The 21,870-nt window shown below is 38.7% G+C and overlaps 1 protein-coding gene across 1 annotated transcript in view; it reads left to right on the top strand.

The window, feature by feature from the left end:
• The window catches only part of MAP2K5 (mitogen-activated protein kinase kinase 5), a 96,368-nt gene that overhangs the window by 36,836 nt on the left and 37,662 nt on the right, over positions 1-21,870 (top strand). The window contains exons 9-12 of the mRNA XM_072402587.1: positions 10,476-10,515; positions 18,521-18,589; positions 18,675-18,756; positions 20,824-20,885. Of these exons, the coding sequence (XP_072258688.1) occupies positions 10,476-10,515; positions 18,521-18,589; positions 18,675-18,756; positions 20,824-20,885 (253 nt within the window). The remainder of the gene's footprint in view (positions 1-10,475; positions 10,516-18,520; positions 18,590-18,674; positions 18,757-20,823; positions 20,886-21,870) is intronic.

Below are 21,870 nucleotides of genomic sequence, written 5' to 3'. Positions count from 1 at the left end.
GGGCTGCCGCGCTGAACACTTTCTTTATCGGATGCTTAAAACAGGACTTATTTTCCAAGGCCGCTGGGTCTGATCTCAGCTCAAGCTATTCCCAAACCATCTCTTACTCAGATGATTTTTGCTTAGCTTCTGTATGCAGATCAATAGGTGATTGAAACTGATTAAAACTTAGGCAACCAGTTACCGGGACCAGTTTAATTAGAAACAGGCTGATTCTTAAATGAAAGGGCTTTGTGAGTTGTTTTTTTCTTGCATACTTAAGCGTCACGCAAAATAAAAAGGCCCATTTAAAATGTTTGCGCAACGAAAATCCCAGGGGCAATGCAAGCACATCTGACACTGTATAGCTCTGCTGAGACACTTTTTTTTTCTCCACAAATTCCATTAATGTAGATAGTTTGTAGTGAGATTTAAATTAAATAATGAGCTCCAACCTTCAATCTACCTTGGAGTAAATACTCTACCTTTTTAAAGCTGAACTCTAGGTAGGTATACAAAAACATAAAATAATGTAGCTAGATATATATTAGAACAATTGTATGTTTTTATGCTTCAAACTTCAATTCACCTCTAACATAGTGATTAAGTTTTTTAAGGTGAACTCCAGGCAGATGCAAAAAGGTACAAATAAATGCAGTTAAATATATACTAAAATTCTGTTTGTTTTTAAATGCAACTAGCAAACTTAAAAACCTAACTTTAACTTATTATATCCCTGTACAGCAGCCTTCAAATTGTTACATTTAAAGTTTTTTTAAAGTGATAACATTTATTTTAAGTTTTTCTTGCAACAATTTTAAAAGCCTGCACATCTGTTGACTGGCATTCCATGAATGGAATGAATTTACGACATGCATATGCTGGAGGTTCACTGGCCAACATTTGAAAGGGTTTGAGTTCTTTCAGGTATCAGTTTGAGTGTATGCTATTAGCAAAATGCTCAGCATAGTGAAAGAAAAAGTGCACTAATATTTGTAAGGCAGTTCCCATACCATGTCCACCACATTGCACATCATTTGATGCAGAAACAACAAAATGAGCAGCCTTGAAACAATTGGTGGTACGTTTTCCCATTTTTTGCTATGGAAAGTGTTTATGACTGAAATCACATGGTTAATTTTCCCTGCCTGTTATTGGTATGTAAATGGTGCAGACAGACAAGTAATTACTGCAGCTGCTACAGACTCATTTGAAGGCCTGGCTGTTAAGTAAGACAGAGGTGGTGGAAGGTGTGTGTTACACTGTAACCAGAGCCTCTATTCAGGCTACATTAATCACTTTACAGTTTGTGTGTGTTGAGGTAAGTTGAGGCAATTGAGATCTTTTACTGAAGTCTGCACATTCCCTTTCCTTCCTTGTGACATGTGCCCACCACCCACCTGTGCTCTCTCTTTGTGACCCAAATCATCCCCATAATTAAATGTTAAATTGGTACCGTCAGTGATCTCTAAACCAAACCAGGCATGTACCGTACGCAAGAAATTTAACCCGAGCCTCCACGGGTGAATTGGCGCACACCATAATTAAATCATTAAGCCTTCCCTTTTAATTGCTTGGGAAACTGTAGAGCCATCCTCTGGAAACAAGGGTCCGGTTTCATGATGAGCTAATTAAGTTGGCACAGAGTTTGGGTGCAAGAAGTGTTGATAATTTCTGTCAGATTTTTTTTCTTTTCCTTTATCATAATTATTATCCAACCCTTGCCATAAAAAATGTGTTGAGTAGAATACAGTGACACAAGTTGCTCAGTGATGGAAATGCGAAGTAACTTTTTTAATTGAATTCAGAGAGGGGATCACTGATATAAAAAATGAAATATTGTTTTCTGTTACTTGGCATTGGAATTGCTTTTTACATCAATAAACACATCAAATATGAACCTCATTAAATTTGAAATACCAAAACATTGTGGCTTACAATATCAGGAATACTTTGGTATCTCCTTACTTCATTTGGGTTAAAATAGGGAGGAGAATGTGAGGGGCAACCCTTGAATTAGCTTACTAAAGTAGATATTTGAATGCCTTGATTTTCAAGTTCAGTAAGGATCAGTCAAAAATGTGTAAGGCTACGTACACACGTCAGATGATTCTCGTCTGATAATTGCCTCAGGGCTGATATCAGACAAAAATATGGCATATGTACAGCGCTCGTCGTTCATAGATCCCTCCTGGTGGATCCATGAACGACGAACAATCATAATGAAATTGAAGGGAAGAGACCGCAGCGAGGTGCCACTCTGCCGTTCTCCCCCTCCACTCTCTATAGAACAGAACAGAGCTCGTTCATGCATCGTTCAGTCTTTTCTCGTTTTAAAGGATTGTGAAAGATCCTTTCCAACGACAATTATTGCTTTAGTGATTTTTTATGTTAAAGTTTTTAAAAGTTGATCTGGTTGTTACACTATGGCAACATTATAATGATATATATATATATATATATATATATATATATATATTATATAATAAAATAAAATAGTATAGGATGTGGAAAGAGTAATGGTGTAAGAAAACTGACTAATGCTGTATTTAAAAGACTTTCAGTATTTATGGCTAAGATTATTACATCACTAGATAGTCTCATGTAAAAAAGGGTAATTAATGCAGGAGATAATCACAAATTGGTTTTGACCTTCTGTGCTTTCAGTAGCTGAAGATTTTTAAGGTATGGTATGAGAGGTACCCATCATTCTCCACTGACCCCTGCATGGATGTTTGGGTTTTTAGGTTTTAGTGTGCGATATTTCCATGTTAACAACCCTCACATTGCTACATTCTTTACATTTTTCCTATATGTTCTGTAACAAATAACTAAGTAACTATATTAATTTGCAGTGTTATTAATCATTTAGTTATTCAAATTTTATTCAAAATGCAGACTCCTAGATTGTAAGCTCTTCGGGCAGGGTCCTCTCTTCCTGTGTCACAGTTTGTGTCTGTTTGTCATTTGCAACCCCTATTTATTGTACAGAGCTGCGTAGTATGTTGGCGTTAAACAAATCCAGTTTATTAATATTAATAATTAATGTATTTTTAAAAACAAACTTTGTTTATGAAAGGCAAAGCAACAGGTTCACTTTGTTCACTTTTGTTCACTTTGTGTATGTTTTACCCTCCTTTATTCTCCTGCCTGTGATTGGGAAAATGCCTGGTACTTCTGTGTATATCTCAATTCATGTGACAGCGCTGGGCTATTTACTAAGCATGACCTAGGAGCTTACACAGGATGACCTCTGCTACTTAACTGGAATTTGTTTTATTACACAGAGCTTTAGGTTCAACTGAAATGCAGAAACAAGAGAAAGGGACCATATTAATATTTTCCTACATTTTTGGTTTGGTGGAGGACACTAACTGAAATCACTTAGAAGAATAAATTGGTTTGTCCAGTAGGCAAACTAGGGGATGGATGACTTATGTTACTGTGGACGAAGTCTTAACTCTTCTCTCATCATCTCCATCTACTACATGTCCACTTGACCCAATCCCCTCTGATCTACTCCGTGCCCATTCCTCCTAATAATAATAATGAGAAGTAATGGTCATATCAGCAGCTCTAGTTCTGGTCTGGATGGAGCATGACAGGTTGCAAACACTAAATAATTTTTAGCACATGGGTTACATCACCCAGATCTGATCCTGTTGTAGGGCAGTCCTAATTGATTCCAATGCTCCTAAAAACTACCTTTCTGGGATAACAATAGGAGAAAGCAAAATGCTGATAACTTCAGAATTTACGTTTAGAATGATGGAGGGGAGGTAGTGGGGTTTGACATATAATCTTCATTGGTTGTCAGGAGCACCATGAGATCCAGACAGTTTGGCAATAGAACATTAAATATTGTAAAGTCAAAACAATCATCAACACAATCAAATATGGTTTTTGCCAACATAATGCTTAGGGTAATATTTACCCATCATTAGACAAGTACTGGACACTGTGAAGAAAATGAAGTGAACCAAATAGCTAAAATCATTTATGGTTGAAATATCATTTCTAAACCCTTGAACCCTATAATGATGTATAACTGCAAATTGAGGGAATTGATTTATTCACATAACAATTTATTTTACAACCAAATTGAAAAATAATTAGTATGTTTATACAGCACAAGACACCTGATTGCAGTGCATTCGGTTATCTTGTTACTATGAAGTGGCACAAGTCTTGGTGGTGCGACTGCCTTTCAGATAGAGAAAATGCTTGCTGGTCAGCTTTGTAAGTATTTTTTTGGACAGTTAGAATTTACATTCCACTTTCAACATGTCAGAATGTCCCGGATGTGTTTCAAGTAACAGCCCCTGGATTTGCCGTGTGTGTCTTAAGTGTATAGCTTAGCAAGTGTTACACTACTAGAGTGGTACTTAAATGCATTAAGCGTTACAGAAACATCTTATCTTGTCCGCGATCAGACTCTTGATCTCCAGGTAAACTGTAGGCTTTCACATCACTTCATTGTCGGTAAATGAATTCTAATGAAACCTTAACCAAGCGTGCTTAGACAAAGACCTTTTGTTAGATGAAAGATATCTGCTGTCAATTCCAGGAGCCGAATGTGTAAAACGTTTTTTTAATGTAGGTTTTTTTTCTTTTAAACTGCATATTAGTTCTGGTTTTATTTTCAGGGAATTCTATGGATGCATGCAGCTACGTCAACATTTTTGAAACAATTTAGGGAAAAATCTGATTGCTATGGGCAAAACATCACATTTTTCCTTCCTCCTTTGTTTAAAAAATGCCTTCTCACCTTGTTGTATTCAGAATGGTATGTGAAGTGTGCATAGATTTTTTTAACCTTACAGCATATATATTGTACTCTAGTCTACACTTATTATTGAAAAAATTACCTAAGGTTAGCACTCCCCCAAAATTGACCCTAGACTGTGGTAATGACATATGACTATGGTAGGGACATTAGATTGTGATTCCCTTTGAGGGACAGCTAGTGACATGACTATGGACTTTGTAAAGTATTGCATATTATGTTGGCGCTATATATGTACTAGTTAATATTATTAATGATCAGGCAGGTCATCATTGCAAAAAGGGACTGGAGATGTCTTACCTTCCTGATCGCTTAGGGCAGAGGTTAGCAAACTTTTTTGGCCACTAGGCCATTTCAGGGGTAGGCAGGAGCACACTGGGCTTGTGCCCTAATGGCCCCACCCCCACCAGGAACGCCCCCTGAAGGGAAATCCCTCTCCTCCGCAATGCATACGGAAGAGAGGGAATGTTCCCTATTTACCCGGCGGCAAAAGTGTTAACCCTGTTTGCGGTAAATAGGGAAGGGAGCCACATGCGGCTTCCGCTCCGGTAGTTTGTTCCAGCTCCGCTGTGGGTTGCCGCTGGGATTAGGCCAGATCGGTCAGGGGCGTTAGGGCGAAACAATCTACCAGCTAGGCCATATCTGGCCGACCTCTGGCCTAGGGTTTCTAGCTACAACGCTGAGCACAGCATCAGCTTCGGTTGGCAGGAAAACCCAGCAACCCAGAAAAAAGTATAGAAGCTGTTGGTGTTCTCCGAAAAAACTCAGATGGGTGAGTTGCTCAGTTTTAGCTCCACTGTAAAGCTGGTTTAGCCCCTGTATGGTGCACTACCACAAGTTACAATGTCTAAATATACAAATACTAGACGAGGAGAGGTAGCCAATACCACATCTAAATATTTTCTATAAACTGAACTGATTAATATTGTTAGTGTGTTGGGATGGCATTCATAATGAATGGCACCGGTGTGCACCAACACATATAAAGCATAGTACTGCAATGGGATAGTGCAAAGCCAGCCTTGTAGGACCTGAGATGTTTACAGGCGTTTTAGTTATTTTTCATTTTATTAGTGAAGGTTACATTCCCTACCAATAATTCAATTAGATAGTTTCCATGGGAGAGCAATTAAATTAGCACCACATCCTTCTCATGTCTATATCAATCATAATTTTTATGTTTACCTAGGATTTTAGGATGATTAGCAGAAAAATATATATGGTTTAAAAAATATGTAGTTTATTTTTTTTTTTTCTTTAAAAACATGTCACACAAATTTCAATAGATACATATGATTACAATGTCTAATCCATATATATACCATTGGTATTGATCATATTGCGGTATAGAGTCCTTGACACGTTTCACCCGTAAGCTTCCTCGGAAGGACACAACCTTTCAAGCACATCAAATGTACATTTTTTTTCTGGTACCTCAACATACCGACTCCATATTATTCCCAGAAATTACAACTGTATTTCTCCCACTGCAGGAAATGATTAAAACAATTATCATAAAATGACTTGTTGATGCAGTTATAAGTGCTGTGACCCCTTAGTTTTAATTACCCACAACTTCCTTAACTTCACCACAGTGTTACGCTAAGACAAAATTCAACGTTTAACTTTTTCTTCTGGATTCAAGTTGATATAGTACATTAGTATTGACCACGTTTTTGTTCTTCTCTGGAGATCTATCAGGGTCACAGCACCTTATTCTTGCCTGGGTTCCCTACCAATAATATGGTGTTTGTGTATTGTTTTTTTCCTGGAGATAACCAATGTTCTTATAGAAAAGTAAAAAAAGGTTTAACAAAATTTGGTCCCTCACAGTTTGGTATATTAAACTTTGCCATGGTATTTCCAACAAATTGGAACAATATTTTAGTCGTCATCTCCCTTTTACTATTTTGATTCCTTACAGTATGGTGCATTTCAGCTTTAGGACTTACACAGGTTTTATTTCCAATCATTTTGATGCTTTTTCTTAGGATTGTATAATATGTTTTAATAGGGATTATGTACAAAAATGTATTTGTTGCAATACATTAGAAAAAAGACCTCCATGCTGCATTTCCCCTATCTGTCTCATACTTCCCTTCCTCCTTGCTATCCTTAGCCATCTTGAATGGCCGTGCTGGGAAGACATAACTCCTGCGCCCCTCATTCAGTCCTGGCAAGCTCAGGGTAAGCCGGGATTGCCGGGTATCCTGGCAACCAAAGAATTCACTCGCTTTTTTGACCGTTCTACGGAGCGATTCAGCAGGTATAAGGGATCATTGCAGAAGGGACATCACCTGTCCCTTTGAAATGACCTCCCTGATTGAGCATTTTAAAATTGGTACTTTTATCTCCCTTTAATGGAGAACTAAACTCCTCTATCCTTTTTAGCTGAAGATGGCGCTATCTAAGCCTCTATTTAGAACTGCAGTTGCCTCAGCACTGTGCTGCACATGTCACTATCTGTGACAGCAGCCATTTAAAGGTTAAAAAATAAATTTCAGAGCTAACATAGGCACACTGGCAATTAACAATTGTCATCAGAAGCATATTCTATGTGTAACTATTTTGGGAAGCCATTAAAGTTTGTGGATTTAGTTTTTCTTTGCATGCAAAACACTTGGATTGATTTGCAAAAGCAGTAGTTTGTAAATGTGTTCACAATAAATTCCCAATCATTTATGATGGATACTTGTAATTGATTATCTTAAGTGAACACCTTCCAATTTCTAATCCCTGCAAACACTCACTTAGCTAAGTGAACATCCTCTACCCCCTATTAGGGTATAGGATATTAAGTTTGGTGGTTGGTTTGCCAGTATTGCATGACAGGGCCTCTTTAAATATAAGTATTGTCGGAGTTTGTGTATGTTGTTTTTTCTTCCTAAGAAATGGAAAGCTTTATTACATATGATTTTACGAGAGAGGAATTGAGAGGTTTTATGTTCCCATTTAGATATACAACTTGCACTGTAATGCACAGCTCCGGGGCTTTTTTGGAATCTTGGAGATTAATAAGCAGACTCGAAGAGACAAAATGTTTTAGGATATTCACATGTTGACGTCTGTTGTGTTTGTTCCTGTATGAAATAGTGTTTGTATAAATGTTTTATAATGTACCATTAACCCAGGGTATGAAATGTTGGGTTTAAGCACCAATAAAATAGATTGCTGCAATTTTTACTTGACCTCATAACCTGACAACCATCGAACCTTTTATTCTGTGGTCCTCAGCTCGTGACTTATGATCTGCTCGTCCTTGTTAGGTTGCTTTATTTTTTTCTTGCTGCGGTTTATCTAAATACATTTTGCATTTTATAATTTCCACAAGTGTGATATCAAGCATTGACTGTCTAATTTGTGGCATTTTAGTTAAATATTTAATGTTAATCATTAAAACGTTTTTATTGAATTTTTTTTATACTTAGTGACCCTGATTTATTAAGGTTCTCCAAGACTAAAGAGGATACCCTTTTATCAGTGAACCTGGGTGATCCAGCAAACCTGGAATGGATTTCTTAAAAGTCATTTGCTATTTGTTAGATAATGTTTTAAATCCTGGACCAGATCCATTCCAGGTTTGCTGGATCAACCAGCTTCACTGGTGAAAGTGTATCCGCTTTAATAAATTAGGTCCAATGGTAAAGCTGAACTTACAAGCAATGCAGCTCTACATGCAATAAAGCCAGGATTGAGGTTCACAGCCGCACAGCTCAGCAATTTTGACAGCTTTGGATGATCAATCTGGTAAAAGTACTTTTTCCATAAAGGACATCACATATTCCTTCCTGCAATAAAGCCCTGATTACAAATGAAGCTTTAGTTCCACTTTAAATGTATCACCTATATAGCAATGTCCCTCATATGGTTATCTCATTTATGTATATAGCTGTTAGCTTGCAGTTCAATCTATAGAGTATAGTTGTAATAGATAATATCCTATGCTAATCATGGATCATGGAAAATTTAATCTGATGTCCTATTGTTTTACACCGATGGTGCATGGATAAAGGTTTGTTGCATCGAGTTCAGGCACTGCTCGTTGTTTGTGAGATAGATATATATATATATATATATATATATATATATATATATATATTTTTTTTTTTTTTTTTAACTACATAAGAGATACTTCCCCCACCTCCTAGATTTCTAAGCTCCTCTGGGCAGGGTCCTCCTCCTGTGCCACCGTCTGTATCTGTGTCATTTGTAACCCCTATTTAATATACAGCGCTACGTAATATGTTGGCGCTATCCCATAGACTAGTGGTTGCCAACATTTCGGACCTCACAGACCACTAAATCCACGGAATCTGGACCTCTCATGTGCGGGGAGCTGTTTGTCACTCATGAGTGACGTCATGATGCCAGAACCCACCCATTCTCTCATCACAGGCTCATCCCTGCTTTGCTATAGATCCTGGGGGGACAGTAGCGCAGGGCTGTGGATGCAACAAAAGTTATGACCACAGCCCTGCGCAACTGTCCCCCCAGGATGTTTAGCAAGCAGGTCTGAGCCTTCGATGAGAGAGTGGGTGGGTTGTGTCCATACGGGGGACAGAGCCGCGGACCACCGGTTCCCATATAAGAGGGTTGCCATATACATGTTGGTGCACAATCTAGTCCTAAAAAATACATCGGCCTGAATTTCGTACAAGCTTGCATATCTGTACATGGAGTGCATCCATTTGCACCATTCCTATCTTTTGGTGGGCGGTGTCTTTTTTTTTTAATCATTTTTTCATATTTTCTACAAGATATCATTGTTGGATCAGCCCTGTAAAATATTCCAGTCTGGGCAGTTAAAAGACTAGATGTTTTCTTAAAGTTTATCTAAAAATCCAAATTGTTTTATTTAGTATTAAGAAAGGTTTAAACTCATGTCTACATTGCTGTTTTTGTTGAATTGGGGAGTGAATTGAATTCTTACTTCCTGTCCCCAGGAATGCAACAGGACATGAGATAAAGTTTTACTTAGGTCAGGGATAATTGAAGGTTGTTGCTACCAGAACAGTCGTCCCCATTAAAAGATGTCCCCTTAAGCTGCGTACACACGTGCAATTCTTGTCATTGGAAAGGATCTTTCACGATCCTTTCCAATGACAAAGGACTACACGATGCATGAACTGCTGTACATACAGCACCGTTCTGCTCTTTGGAGAGGGGAGGGGGAGAACGACGGAGCGGCACCCTGCTGTGCGCTCTCCCCCTTCCCTTGCATTAGGATCGCTCGTCGTTCATCAGTCGTGGATCCGCCAGGACGAATCCACGGACGATGAACGACGCCGACTGTCCACACGCCAGATTCTTGCCCGATATCTGGCCGATGCCGATTATCGGGCGAGAAAAATCTGACGTGTGTACGCAGCTTTACTCTTGTAAAAATGTAGAAGCATTGGTTTTCCCATCACTTTCTGCTATAGTGACAGCAGTCACCAGGCTAGAGGAATAACTCTCCCTAGAGGGTACACATACTAAGTAAAACCCAACAAAAGTTCTTCCTTCCATATCCTTCCATACTCTATGCAGTACTACAAAAATAGTTTGGCTTTAGATATATATTTTTTTTAATTTGGGAATGCTGTATATTTTTATCTGTTCCCAATAACCATATGTACACTAATAAAGGTTCTTTACAGTCCAAGACTACCAAACCAAAAAATTAAAATGTCACAATTTTTTTTTAATTGAACATGTATCTTTTTTACAGAGCATATCACGTTTCCAGTGGGAAGATACTGGCTGTAAAGGTAAGATGTACTGTCATCTCATTCTGATACAACATTACATGCTTTATGTTGTTGCTTAGTGTGTATGTTATTACTTAATACCTCAGGCTAGAGAAAATTATAGTATTGTACAAAATGTTATGGAGATGAGGAGAAGGGAAGTGGTCTGTGTTCTTTGCAATGTATCAGAAATGAAGTAGGCAGAGCTGACACCCTGTGCATAAGAATTCAGAGCTTATCATGTCAAAAAGGAGCATAGAGGTAGTCCCCAGGTTACATACGAGATAGGGACTGTAGGTTTGTTCTTAAGTTAAATTTGTATGTAAGTCTGAACAGGTACATTATTTTAATAAATGCAATTAGGACAGATGTTTGTCTCAACATATTATAAGGCAGTGTGGTGTCAGTTACTGTTTAAAATCCTCACTGTGAGCTAATCACAATCAAAGCAAAAAAAAAAACTTTTTGGAGCCTAGACAATTATTAACTTCTGGAGCAAGCTGTGTTTTGATATGCAAAAAAAACAGATTGTCTTGGTCATTAAAGAGTTACAAGATGGTACAAATCAGCTCATTTCTTAGAATCACCCACAACCTCAGCTTTTTTTTTAGCAAAACATTTCTTCTCCAAATCATGCAAACCGCCCCCCTCCCCCCATCAAGCCTCTGTCCTGCATAGGAGAAAGCAGGGAAACCTGTTCGTATCCAGCAGTCATCTGTATGTCGGATGTCCTTAACTCCGGGACTACCTGTATTATATGTTCTGACCTGTACCTACCTGCTGTATTATATCATTTTCTGTACCTGTAACAAAATTGTGTATTTATTGCAAAGACATTTTTGCCTTGTACCCACTGAAAACACATACAGATGATCAGAATATTGTTCTTTTCTCTGGGTACAGGAAGGAGAACAATTATTGGTGTAAACATATTGCACTGAAAGAAGGAGAACGTAAGGGGACATAGTGAACTAGAATTTTAGTCCACACAGTGCAAATAGCACAGTTCATGACACAGAAAAATATATAACTATTTCAAACGTCTCACAGGTGCATTTATTTATTTAAAAGCATTTATCTAGTACTGACATCTTCTGCAGCACATTATAGTCCATGGTCATGTCACAAACTATCTCTCATAGAATCTCACAATCCGATGCAACATAAACTTCAGCACAATCATTTTTTAATACCTAAACTTTTCTATTATATATGCTTTTCTGCATACAGAATATAGACAGAGAGCTGACTTTTTGAGTCATCCTTTAATAAGATATTCAGGGATGTTACCTCTCACCTCTGCTTTTCATCTCTGTATTCATTCTCACCCATCTGCACCTGGGCTCCACAACTGCCCCCACTGCAAACCAATCTTTTATCACTTTTGCTCCCTCATCCCCATCCCACATTAACTACTGGTTACCCCTGAACCATCCTCCATCTTTAATTACCTCTGTACCCCCTGCAATTCCCTTCCCCACTGGTTTACCTCTGTACCCTATGCAATCCCTCTCCACCACTGCACCCCCAACCTCTCTCCACGCCCCTTCCATCCCTGGTAATATTATCATTATTAATATTATTATTATTATTAATAAACAGGATTTATATAGCGCCAACATATTACGCAGCGCTGTACATTAAATAGGGTTTGCAAATGACAGACAGATACAGACAGTGACACAGGAGGAGAGGACCCTGCCCGATGAATTTACAATCTAGTAGTCCCTGTGACATTTGCTTCCCATCCTAACACCCACCCCCGGCCCCTTCTCACCCACCCCTCCTCACCTTTAGCCCCCTCACTTTCAATATCAATTGGAGTTTTCTCTGGGTTAAACTGCAGAGAACATTCTATCAAAATTTAAGAGGTTGGTCACATGGCAAGTCATAGGATAGGAGTTCTCTCCTTGCTTTAATTTTTAAAATGTATGGGGCTTGACCTTACTGGCCTTAAAGCAAATAAAGTTGTTAGACCTTACTTTTGCTTCAGAAAAAGGTCCCATAGTTTTGCATACACGACAGCCATTTTTTTAAAATATGATGTTAAAAAAGGAAATGATGGAAAGTGTCAAAAAAATCTTATTGCAAAGTTTAGAGTCTGTGTTGACAATGGGCACCTCACAATTTTTACGGAAACAAAACTACATTGGATATCAAACAGCCCTGGATCAAAAATGTGATTGAATCTGGTTCTTGTATAATTCTCTGTGTTGACATTTATGTCATTTGTATAATATTGTAGATTTCAGGCATTATTGAGACCTCTGTTAAAGAGTCCTGGATAGTCTCTGTACTGTAAAAGAGACAACTTGCAATTAGAGACAAAAACAATAAAACTTGAAAAATAGAGAAAATGTATTTGACACCCATTTAGCAACTATTAAGACTTCCTCTGTCATTGTAATGGTGCAGGTTAGAAAATAAAAGCATACATCAATATCACTATTGGTTTTTATCCACTTTCTTTTCATCTTCTCCCATGTGATTTGCTACCACAATCTTTCTTGTAGGCTGCAATCTCCATAATTTATCAGTCTAGAAGGTTAATTCCAGCATAGGAGAAAGCGTGAGTTTATAGTGCATTGTCTGCATTTCTCACCTGTTTAGATCTGCTTGCCAACATAAAAGGGGTTATATTGCTCCCCACTTTTAGCAGTCACCAGCAATTTTCCTTGATCATCTGAAAGTAACATCTCTTTGTATTCAATACCCCTCCGGCGCATAGGAAATGGGGAGACAGATAACCCTTTTCACGTGGACATGTAATCCCATTTTATGCCCTGCAGTGGTTTACTTACTGTAGCAGACAATTATGTCGCTGGTGATTAAGTGAATTAAAACTGAACATCAGCCTAATTTGACCTGTGAAGTCTACCTCGTCGCTCTGTTTTTCTCCGGTGCAGTTTGTGCACAAGGTCTGTTGTGACAGCTTGTGATAGATTGCTTTATTTAGAACGGTATAGTTTAAAGGCCTACCACTAATTTAAACAGAGCAGTGTAAGTCTATTAATTGCCAGTACCTGAAATCTCACATTTTAACTGATGGCTTAGATTGACTAAGGGGCTGTTTTCTTGTTTTGCAGTTCTACAGACTTTTACATGACATCACATATGATCTCATTTTATTATGTGAATGTCTACACAGATTATGTTTTCTTTCAGCTAGATGACTGCTAGGTAAAGGCAACCAAAAGCAGAAGAGTGCTTAACCTCCTTGGGTTTTCCATTGGGCTACCAATCTGACATTGATGATCATCTCAATATCTTTTTTAGTTTGTAAGCTCTTCTGGGCAGGTTCCCCTCCTCCTCATGTGTCACTGTCTGTATCTGTCTGTCATTTGCAACCCCTATTTATTAGACAGCACTATGTAATATGTTGGCGCTATATAAATACTGTTTAATGATAACTATCCAAATCCAAGAAGAAGTTTGATGACTGGCAGGACTTTGCGTCTCAATCTTAAATCAAGTGTATCTGTAGTCATGTTTTTTTAAATTTTGATAGTGAAGCATTAGAATTTCCCCTTACCCGCTGATCCTAAGACAATGGAAAGGAAGTGAAGAAAACTCACAAATGACAATTCTAGAAAAAAATAAAGGAAAAAAAGTGAAAATTCTTACCTTACACCCTGGTTTCTAAAAAGTTCACCTAGTCAAAAGTGAGATCATAACCGTTCACCCAGAAACGTTGAGAATCCCAAATCTTGGAAGAGTTGGCCCTGCATAAAGCTGGAGTAGCGTATTGTAAGGTTTGGCTTCCTAAGGCTGACATTAATCAGGAAGGTGTAAGGTAATGAACTTTTACTTTTTTTCTTATGGAGTGCAGGCTTTGATTAGGCTGCTTTTAGATCACTTAGAACCAATAGGAAGAGCCAAGTTTTGGTGTTGGTTGTCATTTTTACCCCATTTGTAACTTTATAAAAGCCCACTGGGCATATAGTGGCCAAATGTGTCTGATAAGTGGTTTCTGTCTTGAAACTGTATATCAGGGGTAGCAGACTTAAAAGATTCCCAGAGCCACATTTCTATTAACAAGTGGATTGAAGGTCTACATCTAAATCTACGGTAGCGTTTCAACAAATTTCCAAAGCCCAAGCGTGATATGAAAAGCTCAGGATGTGGGATGGTCATAGCCAAAGGTATAGTAATAGAACCAGGAAAAGATATGCCTATAGGGATAACCCAATTTCATTAAGTTCAGTATTCAGGAGCCCCTCCACATACACCCACTGTGTCCTTCTCTCACACCAGCCTGTATGTGCTGCCACAGAAGCAGTTTTGCAAGAGCTTTATGGAAGAGGTGTTCAACTTGGGCAGAGCTCCTGCCCTGGAGTGATCAGGGTAGGTGTGTTGGAAATGTGCATCACATGAGGTCTTATATACCTCCCAACTTGAGAAAGGAGGACCCCTCAATAAAATGGCAGCATGCGGTGCACAGAGGAAACAGTGGGAACACACTGATACCTTTCCATGCCTGTGCTGCTCCCAGTTACTCTCTACCACTGCTTTGTATTGCTTCTCTCTCTATAGGCATTGTTATTTCAGCCAAACCAAATTTACCAAAAAATTACCAAATTGACTGTGCCCCCTTCATCCAACCCAGCCAAACACTAAATATTCAGTCAATGCCGGCATAATAACCCCTGTAATAATAATCACTGTAAGTTTTGTAAAAATCCAGTAGAGGCCTTCTATACGTCACCTACATCATATCACTACATTGGTGCAATAATGTGTACCAAGGAATATGCTGGTTTTGACATGTGGGTGGTGGTAGAGTTTAGCGAGGCCAAAGTCTGACAACCCAGTTATAGCAATAATCATTTGGACTTGAAGGTGGCTTTAATGTTCACTTTGTGCCTTGTGGGATGAAGAAAAGTCATAGCTTCCAATTGAATTTATATTCTACAAATAGTAATAAATAATTAGGATATGCTATAAAACATAAATGTTACATTTGATCAAGAATATATTTTAGTCCGTTCTAGTCCATTCCACAGGTTCCGGCCCATTCTAGCTCAGTACCATTCTTTTGACTGTTGTTCTATTAGAGCCCCTTCAAATAACATAACCAGACTATTTCCTATGGGAGTGAGCCCCCTCCCTTACTTACACAGCTGTTTGACCTGTCTCCAGGGTATGTTTCTCCCTCGGCTGCACCTGACACAGGTTAAATGCCTCTCACACTTTAATTGAGTAAAATTGCTATGATGTAGCGGCAAATTATTTTTTGCCAAGTTTTTCTGCACTGAAAAATGTAAGTGAGTGGAGTTGGCAAATGACTATTGATTTGGGGAAGTGTGTTTTAAATTTCTCTTGGCAGTTCTATATTACAGTTACAAGCTGGATTAGTCAGAGCGTTTATAAATAACCCTAAAGCAAGCTAGTGATTGAAACAGGTTGCGTCTTATTCTATTCCTTTTGATGCCAGCGTTCTCAAATTTAATTTATGCTTTGCATATCCTTGTCTGTATTCCTCCCCCTGCTACATGTAAATCTTAATTTATATGTCTGTTCTGACGGCTGCACAGATATACGAGTGCATTGTATAAGATGCACGTCAAGACACCGCGTGTCTTTTCCCTCTCAGTGCCAGAGGGGAACTCTGGTGCACAGCAAGGAACACAGGGTCTGCACTGAAAGGCTGCACTACAATCAGGCAGGTATTGTGGGTGCCTTTTGAAATGGAATACAACTTGGTGTTTGCAATGTGCAGTTTTCATAAAGCTATAATGCCCCTGGACTTTTTTTTCTGCTGTCATAGAAAGCAAATTATTTTCCGTAAAAATGAACCCTTTCCTGAAATGCCATTTTAGCTTAGATGCCCAAGATAAATGTAGCAGTGGCAGTATTCAACAGTAAATGTATGTAAAGCCAAAACCCTTTCCTAATTTAAACAGAAATACGAAAAGGGCAGCATGGTTGCTCAGTGGTTACCACTTTGGCCTTTGCAGCACTAGGTTCAAATCTAAGCAAGGATGATAACTGCAAGGTAGGTTCTCCCCATGTTTGCATGGGATTCCACCGGGTACACCAGTTTCCTCCTACATTCCAAAAACACGCAGTTAGGTTTTTTGGCTTCCCCCTAAAATTGACCTTAGTCTGTATTAATGACATGTGACTATGGTAGGGACTTTAGATTGTGCGCCCCTTTGAGGGACAGATAGTGAGATGAATGTGCAATTTGTACAGCGCTGCGTAATATGTCGGCGCTATATAAATTCTAGTAGGTAATACTAATAATCCCCCATTCAGGCTTCTTTTTGTATGTCTCTCATTAGGGAGTTTTCCCTACACCTTCTGTCCCAGATACACCACAGAAGAGGTAAACTGAATCTGTATCAGATGGATGGAGAGTGTTCGTATGAACTGAGATAAATTACGTGTAAAGCCATTAATTACCTAATAGTAAAAGAAAACTTACATTGAAATTCAGTGGAAACAGTGTTGTTGGTTACCCTTTTTTTTTTGCCACTTAGACAATTTTGCACCAATAATTGACGAACTGGATTAAAAAGCCCAACGGGCCATAGTTTGCCCATGTCTGCTTTAAATAGTTGTCACTGGAACAGGAACCCCTGAATAAAGGTAAATTTACCATTCAGCAACAACTCTAGAATGTTGGATTTTCCATCCAAAATTTAAAAACATGTACACAATTTACCTTTACTATAATTGATTAATTTGTTCATTTTGACAAAAAGGTCTAACAACTAGTTGTATGTTGCAATGACGATTACCATTCTTACGCTATTGGGAATTGTGCATAAGGACTTAAACAGGCATAATGCAGTCATTAAGTGGTTTGATTAGTCCTCAGGCCCTCTAACATGAACCTACTCTATGTGGTACAAATTGCATTGCGTCTGAATTTATCATGAACACTTGTGAAAAGTTTGCCATTAAATGTGGTTATATACTGGTAACACTTTGCATTCAGGAGAATCGCAGAACGTCTTTTAGTTCTAATGGAAGGCATTCTGCTGCATCGCTGCCTAGGTTGTGCTTGGGTTCTTATGTTTAGCTATCTAGGTTAGGTCCTTTCTTTTTGTAATTCTGTCCAGTTGTCTTTTATGCCTTTTGACCATTCTAGCAGCAACATATTCTGTGCCCATTACATATCAAGCACAGGCGTCTCCTATTTCTATCTTTTCTGTCACATAAAGAAAGTAGGGAATGAACACTAAAGTTTAGGGATTGAGTTGTAAGCAGTAAGTATCACTTACATCGATTAACATGAGTTAACACAGCAAGAAAATCTAATTTTAAAGCTGCTTATCCAGAGGAAGGCAAATCAACACCTTGCTGGCATGTCAATAAGATCAGTCAACCATTAGATCACTGATTACTGTACAATTTTTAGTACTGTGCAAACCCCTTTGTATACCTTTTTGGTTTATTGGTCTGATTCTGTTGGAAAGGAATGGAAATTAATTTTTGGTATTTTGGAGCTGCAGTCCTACTTAATACACACTATTAGATTCAATTGTATTTGTATTTTGGAAAAGGTAGACCCTCTCACTTCCCAGCCCAAACAATACTCAGCTTTTAGCTTTCAACATATTTTATCCCACATTCTTTTCTTCTCCTGTGACAGGGACAGGAAGTAAGGTGAAATCTTCTCAACAAACTCATGAACAGCAATAAAAATCAAACAGGAGTAGTTCTTCTACTCAAGTCTGTCCACAGCCTTAAAATAAATTTGGGCAGGAATGACCTGGGTCAGTATCTACAGAAGAGAAGCTGTGTGTTACATATACAGGATAGGTGTCCGTAGATTTCTTTTCTTGTGAAGTGTGAAAATCGGAGCTTGAATCTTCTTGTACTTTGCTTGCTGAGACTTTGATATAGGGGCTGATGGTTTATTCCCATTAGCAAGCAGAGAAAAGCACACTTGTGCCAGTGTGACAGCACAAGCCTTGGCTTGTTCAAGGGCTTATAATGGAGTATACCGCTGCTATCTGTGGCAAGCCAAACACACAGTATCAATCAGTGACAAGTGTTTTGTTTCTGTTCTCCATAGGTCATCCCGTTAGACATTACTGTGGAGCTACAGAGACAGATTATGTCAGAGCTGGAGATTCTGTACAAGGTGCGTGAGCTTGGCGACTCCACATTGGGAATTGTCACAAACAGCGCACTGTTTTCTGACAGCACCTCTCTTCTTCTGTTTACAGTGTGATTCTCCGTTCATAATCGGATTTTACGGAGCATTTTTCGCAGAGAATCGGATTTCTATCTGTACAGAGTTTATGGATGGTGAGTTTAAACCTCTAAGTATGCACAATGTTGTGATTGTACAGTAAACATTGTGAAGTACAGTAAACTGTAAAAATCAAGTAGTGAGTTCAGATTATTTGTGAACGCTTTAGTAGTTTGCTGCACTTCTCACATTACTTCTACACCTTAAACTACTGTATTGTACTTTTCTATACTGTAATATGCTTCTAAAACCTTGAACTGCTGTCCAATGGGCATTATATGATTGATGCTGGACAAGAGCTTTCGCCTCCAGTGACAGATTATTGAGCGCTGTACACACATTGTGTTCTGTATAATGGAGCGGGGAGGGTGAGGACACAAGTCAGCGGCACCAGGCTGTGCTCTCCTTGCTTGAAAAGCCCAGTGGTCATTCCTGATTGGTCGGGGCAGATTGATGAACATTGGAAGACCACTGCACACATATCAGATTTTCACTCCGGATGAACACAACCATTCGTCGTGAGAATCATCTGACAGGTGTTTATAGCTTTAAACTTCTCTACATATCCCCTTTGAGGTGGGCCTTTAAAGAAAGAGCTACAGGAGCTGATATTGCTAAAAAGATTCCAGATCTGTTATCATATTTCTGGTTTCATTATCTTAAGATCCAATGACCTGGAACAAGTTCAGACCAAAAAAATCTGAGGGCTCCTTCACGCTAGTGCATTGAATTTAATGATAATGGCAGCCCAAATGCACTGCTGCAAGATGTGTGGCCATGCAGTACAATTTAAAAAATGCAGATTTACCTTCATTTATGTACGATTTGTTGTGTTTGGCAGTCCATTCAAATGAACTGTTAACTTAAGAGCATTGCAAAACAAATGGCAAAGCTTTTGTGTTTAGTAAAACTTGCCACATTGCTAAAACAAGCCCTAAGCTATGGATGGGCATACTAGTTCCAAGTCAGCAGTGAAGACAGCAGAAAGATAAAGGATCACCAATAAAACAAGTCATTATCAGCTCCCAGATAGTCATCCAGGCACAGAAGTATTTTAGTATAGCTACGTACACACTTCCAATTATTATCGTCGGAAAACGAACGACGAACGTTCCAGCACGATATATATGAACGATCGTATAGCACCGATACTGCACATAGAGGTAACGACACGATCGTTCGTAGATATTGTACACACAATAGATACGATCGTTTAAGCGATAGAGGAACTATGTGCACGACAGGAAAGTGAACGGACGTTCGTTCATCACGCATGCTCTGAACATGGACGATCAACGAACGACCGTACACACGAACGATGTTCAACGATCGTCGTCCAATCCGATCCGCCGGTCCGGTCGTTCGTTTCCAGCGACTTTCCTCGTTCGTCGGCGTCGTTGGTTACTTTTTTACGAACGATTTTTTGCCCAATCGATCGTTCGTCGTTCGATTGGAACGATAAAAATTGGAACTGTGTACGCACCTTAAGAGGTGCACCTGGTAGACTGAGTCTGCCAAATAGTGTCAGACCCTGGATATAACAATAACATTTCTCTGCCTAGATTCTCAACTCATTTCATGTCCACCTTGGAGTTTTGGATGTTCCTGCTCAACTTTGTACGTTTCAGGAACACCTTTTGCATATTTCATGATCTGAAATGAATACAAAGTTCAGCAAGGAGAACTGGACTCCCACATAGTGTGATTGTTCCAGTGCTTATTAATGAGAATAAAAAGTGTGGTGAGAGTTACAAAACTGCTACCTTACGAAGGACCCCATTCTACTATATTTAACCCTGTCTAGCAGCATGTAGGGTAATCTTCGTGATATCTCAACAAAACATCTGGCAATTTATATAAAATTACTTTTCTGTAGGATAAACCTATAGATTTTTAATTCCTTAATTTTGTTTGAAAACAAACTTGATGGACCTATTTAATAACTGTTGTTTGCTACTGACTCTGTAACTACTGACATCAAAGTATACATAGCCGTTACTATACCATACCTGTCAAGCACTAAGCTTTACATGATCTTTTACTTGCTTACCTATTCGGGGCAAGTGGTTGCATTTAACACAGTAATAGGGTATAATTTATTTGGTTTCTCTTTCGCAACACAGGAGGATCCCTGGATGTATACAGGAAGATTCCAGAGCAGGTTTTGGGAAGAATTTCAGTTGCTGTGAGTGTATCTAACAATATCGATATTAGGTTTGCAATCCTGACCTTTGTACATTCGTAACCTTGCAGTAAAGTATGTGTGAAATGTGATATATTATGAGAATTAAATAATGATTCCAATGTTTAAGTCCCCTTTAACACAATGTTGTCCTGGTAAAAGGCAGTATTTATGTCGAATAAAATAAGATTTACATATTGGATTTGTAAATAGTTCTGATTGCCGTTATATTTATTTTGTAATTGTGTCACAATTGTGTAGTCCTATTTCCCCACCAGATACCGTATGATGTCATTATATATGTATCTAAAACGTAAATGTTTTTTGCTTGTAAGAAAGTTAGAACTCTTAGCAGTTTTTTATTTCTATTGTACTCAGGAGCCTGGCAATGCCATTCAAGTTACACTGTTGTAACAAGCTCAGCTGCAGGCGCTAAGACATCCAAGTATTGTCACTCCCAGCAATTCCACAATACAAAAAAGAAGCCACATACCGGTTCTACTATTTAAGCACTTCACCTTTGACAAGTTTTGCTGATTTCTGGGACAAAACTTCACAGCATTTGCGATCAGGAGTGGTTTTGTTGCAGAAAGGGACAGGTGATGTCCCTTCTGCTTTAAAATGTGTTAGCCTGTTTGATCTCTCCCTTTAACAGTCAAAATTGCTGAGCTGCACATGCATATACTTTGTCCCTGTGACCACTTATAAGATGAAGGGAAATTTAAAGTCATCACCACAACATGAAGAGCTGAATCTTCCAATGAGGACACTTGTTTCAGTGACAGCTCTATAGGATGAGATTTGTTTTGCATCCGAGAGCTTTCCTTCCATGTCTGGTATGTCTACGCATGAGTGTCCACCATCCACCACTCCCTCCAATATGTAAAAAAATAGTTTTGGCTTAGATACTCTTTAAAAGCAGTGTACTTATTCTATATATCTAGTGCCAACATTCTGCAACAATTTGCAAAGAACGTTCAAGGCAGTC

This window comes from Pyxicephalus adspersus, chromosome 2 (genome assembly GCF_032062135.1).
Source record: "Pyxicephalus adspersus chromosome 2, UCB_Pads_2.0, whole genome shotgun sequence".
NCBI lineage: Eukaryota > Metazoa > Chordata > Amphibia > Anura > Pyxicephalidae > Pyxicephalus > Pyxicephalus adspersus.
The sequence above is the reverse complement of the archived record's forward strand: the minus strand, read 5'-3'. Positions and strand labels throughout refer to the sequence as shown.